General features: G+C 34.9%; 1 protein-coding gene and 1 long non-coding RNA gene across 12 annotated transcripts in view; one reads left to right on the forward strand and one right to left on the reverse strand.

The window, feature by feature from the left end:
• The window catches only part of LOC148127357 (uncharacterized), an 826,567-nt gene that overhangs the window by 791,598 nt on the left and 19,920 nt on the right, over nucleotides 1–15,049 (forward strand). The window lies entirely within an intron of this gene.
• Nucleotides 1–15,049, reverse strand: part of PAM (peptidylglycine alpha-amidating monooxygenase) — a 156,904-nt gene that overhangs the window by 79,196 nt on the left and 62,659 nt on the right. For all 11 annotated transcript variants that reach the window (XM_087927008.1, XM_026719558.2, XM_087927007.1 and 8 more), the window contains 2 exons: nucleotides 14,869–14,926; nucleotides 5,604–5,691 (listed from right to left, as the gene is read on the reverse strand). In XM_087927008.1, the coding sequence (XP_087783134.1) occupies nucleotides 5,604–5,691; nucleotides 14,869–14,926 (146 nt within the window). The remainder of the gene's footprint in view (nucleotides 1–5,603; nucleotides 5,692–14,868; nucleotides 14,927–15,049) is intronic.

Here is a 15,049-nt window from a genome sequence, read left to right on the forward strand (position 1 = left end):
AGGTTTGTTTTCTTCGGCTCTGTGCTTCTCAGAGTGATTACGTAATCCCTCAGAGGGATTACGCATTCTCAGAGTGATTACACGGGAGAAAACCCGAATAACCAAAGATCCACATACAAATACCCACGAGAACCTCAGAATATCGATGAAGTCTCATTCATCATCTTCAGGCTTCTATCTTGGCTCTTGCTTCTCAGAGTGAGAAGCAAGTCACTCACTCTGAGAAGCAAGAGCCGAAGACAGAAGCCTGAAGATGATGAATGAGACTTCATCGAAACGTTGCCTAGATACTTTGAATCTTACGCGGGAGAAAACCCGAACAACCAAAGATCCACATACAAATACCCTGAGAACCTCAGATATATATATATATATATATATATATATATATATATATATATATATATATATATATATATATATGTTGTGATTCCAGCACCAGCTACAGGTTTTTTTGAATGAAAGTTCCAGCGAGGAGGACTTGTATGAATCAGCAAGTATTAGTGATTGCAATGATGAGGAGGAGGCGAATGTTACAAGGGAGGTCACATTTGATTTGCAGGACCGGCCTGAACCTTCAACCTCTTCGCTTCTCAATCAGGTTATCAGCCGGGAACGGCTGATAATGAGGAACTTATGGAGTCTTCAGGTGAAAGTAATAATTTAGATAATCGCTGGGTGGATGTCAGAAGCAGGCGTCTCCTTACGAGAAGAAACCAACGGGAGCACAGGAGGAGGGCAGATCAGTAATTAGACTAATTAGTTGCTGCTCTATAAAAGGAAGAGGGATGACTCTGCACGCTGTCGAGAACAAATTGTTTGCAAGGAGAACTGAAGACTTTGGTTTGGAGGATTTAAATCTGAAATATCTTGTTGGGATTTGGATTTATTGGAACTATTATTTTGGATTATTTTGTGAAGGCTAACCACAGCTGTAATCAGTAAAGATTCCTGGTTGCTGCTTTTATTTGCGAGGACTGCTGCTTTCAGCCTTATCTGTTTATTTTTGGTTGCTGCCTTTATTTGCGAGGACTGCTGCTTTCAGCCTTATCTGTTTATTTTTGAAGGTGGGACATAACATATATATATATATACACATACATACATACATACATACATACATACATACACACACACACTACAAAAAATTCTCAGCCATTTTTGTCTTGGGATATGCATAACTGCAGTAAAATGAACATTAAGTATGTATTAGAATGCTTTCTCTATAAATTCATTGACAGTATTGGGACTTCCAGGTTGCCAGGCTTCGGCGACAGCAGGGATTCGCATCTCTCCGTCTTGGTGCCTCCAATCCAGACGGATCTGGAGGATAAGGCTGCCCTGTAGAGGCAGCCGAAGATAGGGAGGATCTGGGAAGGGGTTTGGGGGTGTCGCAGACCCCCTCCTCACCTAGCTTAACCTCCTTTTCTCAAGGCGGTGGAGCGGCGGTCAGTGATGGCCGCCACAAAGAAGCCGGCAGCTGGAAAAGATTGTGCTGGAGGAAGAAGGAGAAAGAAGATTCAGAAGTGAAAGTGCTGGCTGTGCCGGGAAAATATCAACTTCTAAAACCTGGAGTGGAATTGTTTATTGCCTGAAAGATACATTGTATCCCTAAGAAGAGAAAAGCGGCGGAGAAAGCTGCCAAGGGAAAACTTTTTTTCTATTTACTCTCCCACCCCACAGAAACACTAAATGCAGAACTGGAAAATACTGGGCACCGAAGGTATTTTAACTTGAAAATTGTGAGAGCAAGGACTTTGGACTTTGGACTTAACATCCTCAGAAATTGGAAAGCCCGCATTGGAGGTATGGATTTCTGAGCGTTTAAAGGGAAATTGCTGTTGTAAGTGGGGGGAGAGGAAAAAAAACTTTTTGGAGCAGAGCTTGAAAAAGGAGGAGATTGCTTAGAACTTTAAAGAAAGATACAGAGGTTTAAGTTGGTGTATTGTAAAAGTTGGGATGCTTTCTTCATTATGCTTACTTGCTTACTGCACAGATGTAGCCTCTTATCTGTTCAGGCCAAGGTCAACCATCTTGTCATACCAGATGTCTGAAACATCACTTGAAGATGCCACACATGACATTATACACCTCAGATTAGATGGCCACTTTGAACTATTGGGGGTGGGGACATGGGATAACTTTCTATATGTGAATTTCACGCCCATTGCTTCAGATCTTGTATTTCTTCTGATGCTACCATTTCAAATTCAGTAAAAGTCCTTTTCTCTATCAAAAAAAAAAAGATACATTTTAATGGGAACCTTTTGATTAATCAGTAACCCCAGAAAGAGAAATTGAAGAAGGTAAAAAAAAAAGTATTGAAAGAAATAGTTTAGCTGGATCTTTTAGTGACTTTGGAATTTTTTTGGAATTACTCTTGATTAAAAATACTTGGGTGGTTGTTTTTGAAGAAGTCTTTCTCTTCATGATGGCATTGCTTTTGGATGAATTAAAAACTCAATACCAAAAATATAAGAAAGAAGAGCAAGATGGAAAAGATACTTTGGGCACCCCTTTTCAATTTTTAGAAATGGCGGTATGTACTTATGAAAAATTGACTACACAGCAGGACGATTGGAACAAAGAAGAAGAAGCCATTTTGGATGAGCAATGGGTTTTCTTTGGGGAGGAGGAGGAAGAGGAAAAGAAAAAGGGGATTTTAAGGGCAGAGAAAACAATCCAAAAAGAGAAAAATGAGATGAAAGGTGTATATAAGGTTAGAAAACAACAGAAATGGGGTAAGCAGAAGAAAAAAAGGGAGGAGGAGAGACAATGGGGTAAAAAAGGCAAGGAGAAAAATAAACAAGAGAGAAAGGAGGGGATGGAAAACCTTAATGGTGGGAAGCAAGATTTAAAGAAACAAAATCTATTTAGAGACAATGGATAAATTTAATTGAAAAAGGGATCCTGGAAGGTACATAAAAGTGTGTTTTTATATGTGTATTTAGAGTAAAATGTGTATTAGCATATATGATTAGCTCTTTTATGGTATTTATGGTGGGTTATAGGCTTTCATTTTGTAATTGTAGTGTACTTGCTTTTTTTATAAAGTTTATTGTGTAATTTTAGAATGTACTAACCAGAATCTCAATATAAATTAAGTGTTATATTAAGCATTATTAAGTTAGGGAAAAGAGTCAAAGGCGTTACTCCATTTAGTGTACAAGAGAAGTATATCCAAAGAAAAAAGATGAATGGATAACTGGAAAAGAACAGACAAAGAATGATAAGTATTATGAAGTGTATTGAGATAAGATAAACAAAATAAAACTAAGAAAGATAAAAGAGGGAAGAAACTATACAAAAAATTGAAAATGGTAATAAGATATGGAATGACATATAAAGTAAATATGATTTTTGAATTTGTGTCTGTACGAAGAGTTTTAACCCGGGATTAAGCAGCTTTCAGAAATGATGTTTTTTTATGTTCTATGTTATGTTTGTTTGTGTATTGTTTTTTAAAAGGCAAAAAATTTGACTAGTAAGAAATATAATCTGGACAATAGCATGAAAAGGAGAAATTGGGAGAAGATATGATGAGCAGATAATGTAAATATACATATTACATCTGGCACATTTTACTGATTCTTCCAGAAAGATTCTTTATGTTAATATGCCTTGATTGTTTGTATGTTTTGTAAAGTCAATAAAACTTGTTTTTTTAAAAAAAAAGTCAGAGGAAAATATAAATGTGATGATTGAATAGCAGATAAACTAGAAAAGAAATGTTATTGAATAAGAGGAAAGAGAAACAATGTGAAATTTGTTAAAGGGAATTTATGTGTCTATATGGAAATGGGATAAATTAGAAAAATGTGATATAAAATAATGTGTTATCTGCTTTGTAAAGATTTATAATGGAAAGAGGTTTTATGTTTTTAATGTTTAATGATGTTTTGTTTTGTTTTGTTTGTTGTTAAAATCAATAAAATTTGTTTAAAAAAAATTCATTGACAGTATTGTGCTTGAAAAATCATAAAAACATGGATCAAAAATGTTTTCCCATTTTTCTGAAAATGTATTTATAGTTCTAGAATACTTATTTTCCCATTTTTCTGAAAATGTATTTATAGTTCTAGAATACTTATTTTGGGGGAATCGTTTTATTAATGTAATTTGAACTTTTCAATTTTAAAAGGTAAGATAACTATATAAGGTTTATAAAAAAACAAATGAAACTGAGAACGTGGACCATGCAACACTGATTAATCACTACCAAATTTCTTATAAGAAATTGTGATTTTCTCTTATCCTTCATAGTCTCTGTACTAATCCCTCCATCCATATGTTCGCTAAACCATCTGCCTTATGTGCAAGCTTCCTCTCTTCCTTCTGCACTGAGCAGAAGTTGTAAATACTGAATAGGGAGGCTAGCAATAAGGACATACAGGTAAGTCCCTGATCTATGACCACAATTGAGCCCAACATTTCTCTTGCTAAGCAAGATAGTTGTTAAGTAGTAGTGCAGTATTTACAAGCTAGCTCTGCTCATTGTCTGCTGTTTGACCTTGACCAGCTCAACTCAGTCTTCCATCCTTCTGAGGTCAGCAAAATGAGAACCCAGATTGCTGGAGACAGTATGCTGACTCTGTAAACTACTTAAAAGAGTGCTGTAAAGCAGTGGTCCCCAAACCTTTTTTGTGCCGCGGCCTGGTACCGGCATCACAAAATCATCCGCAGCCCGGTACCGGCATCAGCACGCATGGCAAGGCGAGCTGAACGACCGGCCAGCCAGCCATCCCCCCGCTTCTCCCCGCCACCTTCAACTCCTCCTTTGTACCTGTGTCAATGGGCTTCGGGACGGCTTCGGGACGGTCGCTCAGCTCGCCTTGCCATGCATGCTGAAAGAATCCTCGCGCCTTAGTTTTGTTCGAAGCCGCCCCCCCTCGATGAAGCTAAGGCGCGAGGATTCTTTCAGCACCCAAACGCTGCTTTCTACCTGGAAAAGCTCACCGGAAGCACTTTTTCATCAAAACAAGATGGCGGCCCAGCAAACCGGCGGCCTGGTAGAAATTGTTCCACGGACCAGTACCGGTCTGGGGACCGGTGGTTGGGGACCCCTGCTGTAAAGCACTATGAAAGTATGTAAGTCTAAGTGATATTGCTATTGCCATATTTTATGACCGTTCTTACCACAGTTGTTAAGTGAATCATTGTACCTGTTAAGTTAGTAACATGGTTGTTAGGGTGGCTTCGCCATTGATTGCTAGTCAGAAATTATAAAATTATAAAACATGACCCCTGAACAAATGTAACTGTCATAAATATGTCATAAATATGAACCAATTGCCAAATGTCCAAACTTCAATCACATGATAGTGGGGACACTGCAACAGTATGAAAAGCAGTCATAAGTCATTTTTTTTCAATTCCATTGTAACTTTGAATGGTTACTAAATAAATTGTTGTAAATCAAGGGCTACCTCTATGGAATAGGGAAGCTGACAACAAGGACAAGACTGGAATGAACTCTAGTAGTAAACTCTGCTTTATAATGAAATTTACGCTGATTTCATTTGTATACCACTCTGTATCACCAGCCCATCTTTAAGTTAATACTTAAGAATATTTAACTAATGCAATGGAAGCAATCTCCTTACCAGTAACCATTATCTGAAGCAGGACTGTTACATCCAAATAGCAACATATGGTGGACAGTGTCCATACTGGCATGAGGTTTAAAGTCAACTGAAAGACAAAAATGATAATATAAATATAAGTTTGTTTTGTCTTACTTTAACAAACCATTAAGTTGTATATGAATGTTTTTCTGCAAACACAGCAGAAAGAATAAAACACGGAGTCATCTACATTTAGCTGTATCTCTTGGAAGCACCAGGTCATTGAAATGGCTGGTCATTAGTTTTTTTCAAACAGATTATTACTTGTTAGTGGGTTAGACTCAATATTGCAGGACAGCCCTTACCAGAACAAGATGTGATTGGTTAGATGCAGACAATTCAGCAAGTGCCATATTCTGAAGGAACATATATTTGTGAAATAGAAGTTGTTGCACATGTCCTATTCAACTATCAATTATATGCCCCAGCAACAGCTCAGTACTTATAATTTTTTTTTATTTTTATTTTATTTATTTATTTGATTTGTCAATCGCTTACAAGATAATAGGTATAAGGATAAACATAGTTATGTATACATAAAATGAATACATATAAGAAAAATAAAAGAAACAATAAGACAGAGATGGTAGGCACATTGGTGCGCTTATGCATGCCCCCTGCAGACCTCTTAGGAAAGGGATGAGGTCAATAGTAGAAAGTCTAAGGTCAAAGTTTTTGGGGTTTGGGGAAGAAACCACAGAGTCAGGTAGAGTATTCCAGACATATATTGGGGCTGTAACAAAAGACGTTATTATCTTCATGGTAAAAAACATATGTAGTGTTTAGAATTATTTAGATTTATAATTACAGATGTCCAGATAAGAATACATTTCATGGAGCACACTGAGGTTTAGGCAAAGGTGGTATTCAGCAGGTTCTGACCAATTCTGGAGAACCGGTAGCGAACTTTTGAGTAGTTTGGAGAACCAGCAAATACCACCACACTGACTGGAGATTTTACAGTATCCTTCCCCTGCCATGCCCACCAAGCCATGCCCACAGAATCAGTAGTAAAAAAAATTGAATCCCATCACAGGGTTTAGGCAATAAATTCACCTAAAACATACTGTTTTAGGATCCAATCTGGGTCAGTCACTAGGACCAGAGTTTAGTCGTCTAAGCTTTCAGTCTCAAACTGGAGTCCATCCTCAGGGAATTTCTTTTTCACCAGAATGTGTCATTCTGGAAAGAGAGAGGTTCCCTGAAAATGGGCTCTAGCATGAGTCTGAAAGCCCAGAAGACTAAATTTCTGGTCCTGGTGATCAGCCCAGAGTGGATCCTGCAAAATTATTCTGGGATAAGTAGGATATACAATATACATTGTGACATACTGTTTTAACATTAATTTTATGTATCTGCATTCTGTTTATTTTATACTATTTTATCTTGCTCTTTTTATTTTATCTGCCTTACTATATTTTATCTTTTCTGAGTTCATTGCGGTATTAGAACCACAGATGTTTCTTAATACTGAGCGAAAGAATGTCTTTGAATTCCGATTTTTGAAGTTCAGTGATATAAAAGAGTATTTCTGGGAAGGAGAAATGGAATACATTAATGGAGAGAATTCATTCCTGTGATATCCACTAGAATTTTATAATCCACTGGGATTGCCTACATGTTAAACAAACAAAAACTTTGGAGGATTCTTTGTGGGCACTTCAAAAATCGATTGTTATTATTATAACTAGAAGTGATAATTCAGAATGTGGTAATTCCAGATCAGGTGATAGAATAACACTGATGAATTTACTGTAATAACATTACCAAAAGCAAATCCGGTGTTACCAATGTAATTTATCTGTTTGGAAGCATAATCAGACAGGAACAACATAAATATTTTTGGAACTGTGTAACATCTTTAAAAATCCAGCATTCTGCTTTCTATTTTCAGATATGTTTATGAAATATTTGAATACTAATGGGAAAGGAAGGAAGGAAGGAAGGAAGGAAGGAAGGAAGGAAGGAAGGAAGGAAGGAAGGAAGGAAGGAAGGAAGGAAGGAAGGAGATAGAGATTTTCTAACTGCCACAGGGCCTATAGTATACTAAATTCATATTTATGATAGTCCACAACTTACAACCATTCATTTAGTGACCATTCAAAGTTCCAATGGCACTGAAAAACACTTCACACAACTGTTGCAGCATCCCCATAGTCATGTTATCAAAATTCAGATTTTTGGCAAGTGTTTCATATTTATGAACGTTGCAGTGTCCCAGAGTTATAAAATCACCTTTTGTGACTTTCCGACAAAGAAAGTTGATGGGGAAGCAAGATTCACTTAACAACCATATTATTTACTTAACAAATGCAGTGGTTCACTTAATAACTGTGGCAAGGAAGGTCATAAAATAAGACAAAACTCACTGAACAGTTGCCTTGCTTAGGGATAGCAATTTTGGGCTCAATTGTGGTTGTAAGTTGAGGACTATCTGAATTGTCAAGTTCATGAGATTTACAACTGCACAAAAACATTGGGTGAAATCTTCAACATTATATTAGTCCCTTAGTATTTTGATTTACTACTAAAATAATTCCCAGAGGCTAAAGACATTGAACAATTATTTGGTTTCATTTTAAGTTTTGTTAGGAAATTATATTACAGAAAAATGGGAAAACTTTTTTTAAAAAATAATAATTGCAACATCAATAATAATTTACTGGGTACACAGAAGACCTATGAGAAGGGCTTGCTTACAATCTTCTGAGTGAAAGAAGGACAAAATTTTGTGCAGCATTTTAAAATCCTGTTGTTTTTTAATAATTATAGATTTCTTAGTCAATTCGGTTGGGATATTTTCTGTCTTTTTCTAAAGACAATTACTCCATTACTTTTTATTGATCTGTAGTTTAAAATAGAAAGCAATTTTGCAAATATTAGCATTGAAAATTGTTTTCAGTCATAAAAGCATATTTATTCCTTATTCTGAATATTGTCATTTAATTCCTTTGATATATATGACTGCACATTCTTTGAATTATATATCTAACTATTGCAACAAGATATTACAAGTTCTTATTAGCTCTATGTTCACATATGTGATTCTTTTAAAACACACTGTTGGAAAAGGATATGGATAGTTTATAGAAAGATGTGGTAAAATATGTTACACATTTTACAGAAAAAGAAAAAACAGAGTAGAGCTTTCCTTCTTCCAAGGAAAACGTAATATATATGTAAATGGTTATTGTGATAATTCAGCAATTTGAAAATAAGTCCTGCTTAATATTTATATCCCAGTTATTCCTTTTGTATTTCATGATTGTCCAAGACATATTGCCCTTGAGTTCTTGATCATTGAAAATGATAAATAGCATTGAAGAGAATGGTTAATTAAACATGATATTTACAACACAGCTGAAAAAGATTGTATTGTTCTTTTCTCTTCTCTAAACTAGTTGTTAAAAAGCAAAGTTTATATTATTTCAATTTGCTACCTATTCATCCTTAGACATCTACAAAGAATTTAAAAATGTAAGCATTAATTGAACACATTATTTTTATTGATATGTTACAGTAAAACCTTTAAGAAGCTGGAGAATGATGATAATGTTGGCCCATTGATTAAAGCAATCAAAAGTTCCAAATGTGATACCAGTAATTCAGAGCAATAATAATATAAATGTAACACATGTTTGTTTACAAAGTTATTCCCCCCCTTCATTTTTACCGAAGAAGCTTCACTTAATTAGAAAAGATTTAGTCATCTAAATCTAAATTCATATTATTAGCTACATTTTCTTTCTTTGTTTGCCTATTGGAAACTATCCTTCATGAACGGTCTTAGAATTGGTATATTTAAATTCCTATGTTAAGGGGGAACTCCTGTTGTTACAGTTTGAAGTATTTTGGAAAATATGAAAATCCTTATGCTTATATATTAGCTAGTAGGGAGGTATAGCAAGCAATACCATGAGTTCATTTTTACTATTAATTTTTTTTATAATACAGAACTAAGATATAATCATCACAGAATTCATTACACGTGTTCATAAGATGTGATCTTGCAGTATAATTACTCTATTTTGGTCAGAAGTTATTTCATTCTCAAAGTCTCACTGATTTCTGTAGATGTTTTTATTCTACTTAATTATGTACCAATGGTTTGTAAATTAGCGTGAGAACAATGGAAATGGATTTGTTATGTGTTTACCATCATAAACAAATAATACACAAAGTTGGAAGAATGCCCATTGTTTGTTAATCATTTCATGGTCTAAAGAGCCACTCAATGGCTCTTTGTAAGTTATACAGAAGCACTGAAGAATTGGACCACATTATAATTGATCACCTACAATCCCAGCTGAAGAATTATATAAAAAATTGGCCTGCATGTAGTAGTTTAAATGTATAATATCCTACCATTATATTGCTTAGTAAATTGACTTAAAATTAATAATTCAGTTGTGAAACAGAGATACAAGTACAGTAGTTATACTAGTAAATAAGATATATGCTTTTTTTCCTACTTGGATACAAAATATTAATACACAAAATTATAGGTGTAACTTTATGTCTCTCCATGTGTCTATCTCCCTACCCATCTCCATTTTGGGGGCGGGGGGGGGGGGAACCTTGAACATTGTGAAACTAGAAAATATTTTATAATAGCATCACCTTACTGACCATTGCTGGGGGCTACCTGTACATTTGCAAAAGGAAATTTCAATCATTTAGATTGGTTATGAAGCACTATTAAATTATTTGTGGAGGATGGGGGCTGATGAAGCAGGGAAAAGGGATGCATCTGATAATGTATGTTTTTATTATTTTTAAACCAGATAAACTAAGGCATACCTGCAATTAAAAGGCTGGAAAGAATTTCAGAAATTGTGCTTTCTGTATCTTGTTTAGGAAAGACTACTGGCTTAGTAAAACTATTTTATTTTCAACTCAGTATCTTGACTGAAAATTAAATAGTGTTACTTTAATAAGACTATTTATATATGACCCTCTTTTACTACTTATCTTAATATTGGGTTTATGTTAAGAACTCAAGAAAAGTATTTTAGTTGATTTCTTTTGTATCTATAATTTACATATCATTTGTTTTTTTATTTACTTTAATGATGAGGTTGAACTGCTTTTAATTCTCCATGTACAATATTTCTTTGAGGTCTATTTTTTTTAGCAAATTAAGAACTGCACATCAGATAACTTCACTCATTTTCACATGTTACAAAAGTTATCATAAATTTTTCCCACCCAAATATGTATGTGTATTATCTATACTTGTGCATGTGTGCGTGTGTGTGTGTGTGTATACATGTGTGTATGTGTGTGTCTATATATACATACATACACATATAAACACACACACATTAAAGGTTTACTAAATGCATTTGTTAAAAAAAAGTAATCTCAGTCTGCAATAAGATATCTATTACAACAGTTTTGCAGTTGTTAAATTCAAATAAAAAGCAATGCATCTTCTCATCTACTGTATAATACAGTTTATATGGAATTGTTGACAAATGGGGATTACTATCAGCCAGCAAAGGAAAAATACATTATGTACTGTTGGGCATATTCATGAAAATCAGGGATGGAGAATGGCAGATAAATTTTCTAGCTCTGGCAGAATGGCTTGCTTTCAGACATAATACTTCTCAGTGTCAGTTAAATGGCCTTTAGTTATCACCACAGTTCAATAATAAACAACAGATTGTACCAGACCTGCACAGTATAACCAATACATTTTAGCATTCGGATGTGCCCTTATAAAGTAATTAAATATCAAAATGCTAAATGGAGAAATAATAGTTTTTCACAAATGCAGTTGATTGTGTGCATCATCTACAAAAACTCTGTGGAAAAAAGGCACAAAATACAATTAGTTCTCAGCAAAGAATTATAACCATATTTGGTAACTTACCTTTAAGTGTAGAATATTTTTATGTTTTTTTAAATGCAAGTTTTGCCCTATATGACTGTTTTCAATTTTAATAAAATATAAAAAGTTAATTGGCAATTACTGAAAAAATAGATACATATTTTATTAAGATAATAGATATCTTAATAAATATTGGGCAATTTTGTCTACTGGTTAAAGCACAAGAAATAACATTGGGCAATTTGATTTTATGTATTTCAATTCACCTCTATGACTTCTGATACTCAGTGTAATTATTTACTATTATCTAAAGCAGTTTTATCTTAAATTAAAATTATAATGGAATTTTGCATGAATATAGATATGCTTGTAGAAGTAGAAAATATTTAAAATTCACCCTAGGCACAACACAGGCAAATAAAATATAATCAAGACCTATTAAAACTTCACCACTGTGGTTAAGCAATATATTTCAGTCATTGACATTAACATTCACAGAAATATTCCTGATTTTAATCCTAATGTATTCAAGATTCACTCTATTCCTGTCAGGGTTAATAATTTTCAATATAAAACACAAATGCCTCTTAACAGTTTGACAGTCAACATATATCTATCCAAATGAAATATACTACTTCTAAAGGATGATCCTGCCAGACTCTGGAGAATATGCAAAGAATAGAAATTACAAATAAATGAAGCTGGTTGATATTGAATCAGACCTAACTATATCTTTTTCTAATTGGTTTGAGATCTCCAGGGCCTATCCTTTAAATTCTGTACTGAACATGTAGCATTTTGTCCCTTTGCTATGGGGTCTAATCTGAAATGTTTCTCTGTAATTCCTATTTGGATCACAATGCTCACTCAATGATTGTATTGCTGCTGTTACTGTTATTATTATCTTTCCTTCAAAGAATAATTTGACAAAATATGTCTGCACAGGAAGTAAATGGTGTCAGTTATTTAGCACATGTAATACTGCTACTGTGAGAGTTACATTGGTTGCCTGCATGCTGGTTGTCACCTTTAAAGCCCTTCATGGTTTGGGACCAGGTTACCACCTTTTCCCTGTGGTTTTTATCTATCCAGTTCTGCCTGGCAAGTGGGGCAAGGAATGCCAGTCAGCGGGTACTAAGAGAGGTGCTTTCTGTACTCTGTCCCTGTCCTCTGCAACATTTTCCCCTCAGGATCACCTAACCCTGTTGGCCTTTCATAAGGCTTTGAAGACTTGGCCTGGGGCTCCAAGGTCTGGCCCCGGGGCTCCAAGAGTGCAGGCTGTCCTGTTCCCTGGCTATATTGATATTTATAATTTTTTCTTGGCAGCCATATATATTAACAAAATGAACTTCAATGTAGAGAAAAGTAAAGTCCTACACTTCGGCAAGAAAAACCAAAGGTACACGTATAGACTGGGTGAAACTAGTCTTAATAGCAATAACTGTGATAGGGATCTTGGAGTCTTAGTGGACAACCAGCTAAATATGATCCAGCAGTGTGCAGCAGCTGCCAAAAAAGTTAATGCAATCCTAAGTTTCATCAACAGAGGGATACAATCAAGATCAAATGAGGTGCTAATACCACCCTATAAAGCCTTAGTAAGACCACACCTGCATCCAGTTTTGGTCACCACATTATAAAAAAGATGTTGAGACTCTAGAAAAAGTTCATAGAAGAGCAACCAGAATGATTACGGGACTAAAACATATAAAGAAGGTTACAAGAACTGGGCATGGCTAGTCTAAAGAGGGGGACCAGGGAGACATAATAGCAGTCTTCCAATATTTGAGAGGCTGCCTCGGGGAGGAAGGGGTCAAGCTATTTTCTAAAGCAACTGAAGGCCAGACAAGGAATAATGGATGGAAACTGAACAAGGAGAGATTTAACCTGGAAATAAGGAAAAACTTTTTAACAGTGAGAACAATCAGCCAATGGAACAGTTTGCCCTCGGAAGTTGTGGGAGCGCCATCACTTGAGACTTTCAAGAAGAGATTGGACTCCCATCTGTGAGAAATAGTGTAGGGTATCCTGCTTGGAAGGGTGTTGGATGAGATGACCTACAAGGTCCCTTCCAACTCTGATTATCTGTTATCTGTATATTAAATTCGTATTTTATTATAATTGTTTTCAACTGTTTTATAAATATTTGCCACCCTTAATCGCTTGCTAAAGATGAGCAGATATAGAAATTTAATAAATAAATAAATTTCCTGCATTCATCATAACAGGGTTCTTAGACAGATTATCTTATATTTTTTATCTTACGCTAATTTAACCTCATGGCTAAAAAGAGATTTTAACCTGGAGTTCCCATATTCATATGGATTACCACAGCTCATTCATTAATAAGGGAGCAAAACATACCATAAAATATTTCAACCTTAAATCAATCTAAAAGTGCCATATCGATCAAATTATTACTAATAAATCATAGCACAAGCTGCTGACATTTTTTCCCATAAAGCATTTTTTTAAAAACAACCAAAAAAGTCATCATTTTTCATTGCATTACCAAACCTCTGGTACCTGAAGCCCAAATTACATTTTTTAAAGCTCCAATCCACACATATGGATATAGTGATAATTTAGTAACTATACTATTAAAACTTTTTTAAAAATAGGATTATTTATTTATTTATATCTCACATTTCTAGACCCTCATTTTTTAAAAATAGAACAGTCTTTCTACAGGTTTTACTGGTTATTTGATTTGGTTGCAAGAAAGTGGATTCTTTTCACTCTATTTTAAAATTTTAGCACTGAACAACCACTTTGCATGTGTTAAAAGTTTACCAATACATTTTCAAACTACAAATAGCACTTTCCTGAGTTCTGACTGTCATAAATTTTACTATTGACTCTTAGCAGGTGTAAATATTTGCAAGGGGAATGAAATAAAAATTAAGACCAACTCTAGTTGGTCTAGTTACGTATATTAAACATTGATACAGTGCTGTGATAGGGCTTGTCATTTACCTGTCATTTCATCCTTGCCTCAACATAAAGCAAGTACGTTTTTGCAGATAGATAAGAACTTACTGTGCCAATGCTTATTGTAAGTGCAAAGAGATTTACAGCCTGAACTAGCAGGTAAATAAACAGCTTGTGCAATGGAGTGGAATTAAATATCCAGCCACAGACAGAAAGCCAATGCTTTACAAATGAGAATGCTTGGGCTCAGCTGCCAACAACATCTACATGAAACTCCTTAAGTACTATTACTCACTGGTTTCTCCAAATGCAGTTCTCCCCATCTTAAGTGGTTCCTTCTAGTTTTGCTTCTGTATTAGGGATGATGAATGCATTGCAGGAACTCTACAGAAAAGTTTAAGCTATAGAAAAGGCACAGAAACCTTGACTGATTCATATAAATTGAGCATGCTTTTCTGAATCTTAAATAGTACTCACCTACATAAGCTTCCTCTTCAACTGGCAAACGCAGCGACATGCAAAGGTAAGTATCAGACTATATGGAAGGACAGAAAAAGTAGATTATATAAAAAGTTAGAGCTTTTTTTCTCCTTCAAAAGCTAAAAATACAAGAGGACATGATTGTAACTTTAACTGTTTTGAAGTATTGTCAAAACTA

The sequence above is a fragment of the Pseudonaja textilis genome, chromosome 2, assembly GCF_049901715.1.
Source record: "Pseudonaja textilis isolate UNSWEBS1 chromosome 2, rPseTex1.2, whole genome shotgun sequence".
In the NCBI taxonomy this organism is placed as follows: Eukaryota; Metazoa; Chordata; class Lepidosauria; order Squamata; family Elapidae; genus Pseudonaja; species Pseudonaja textilis.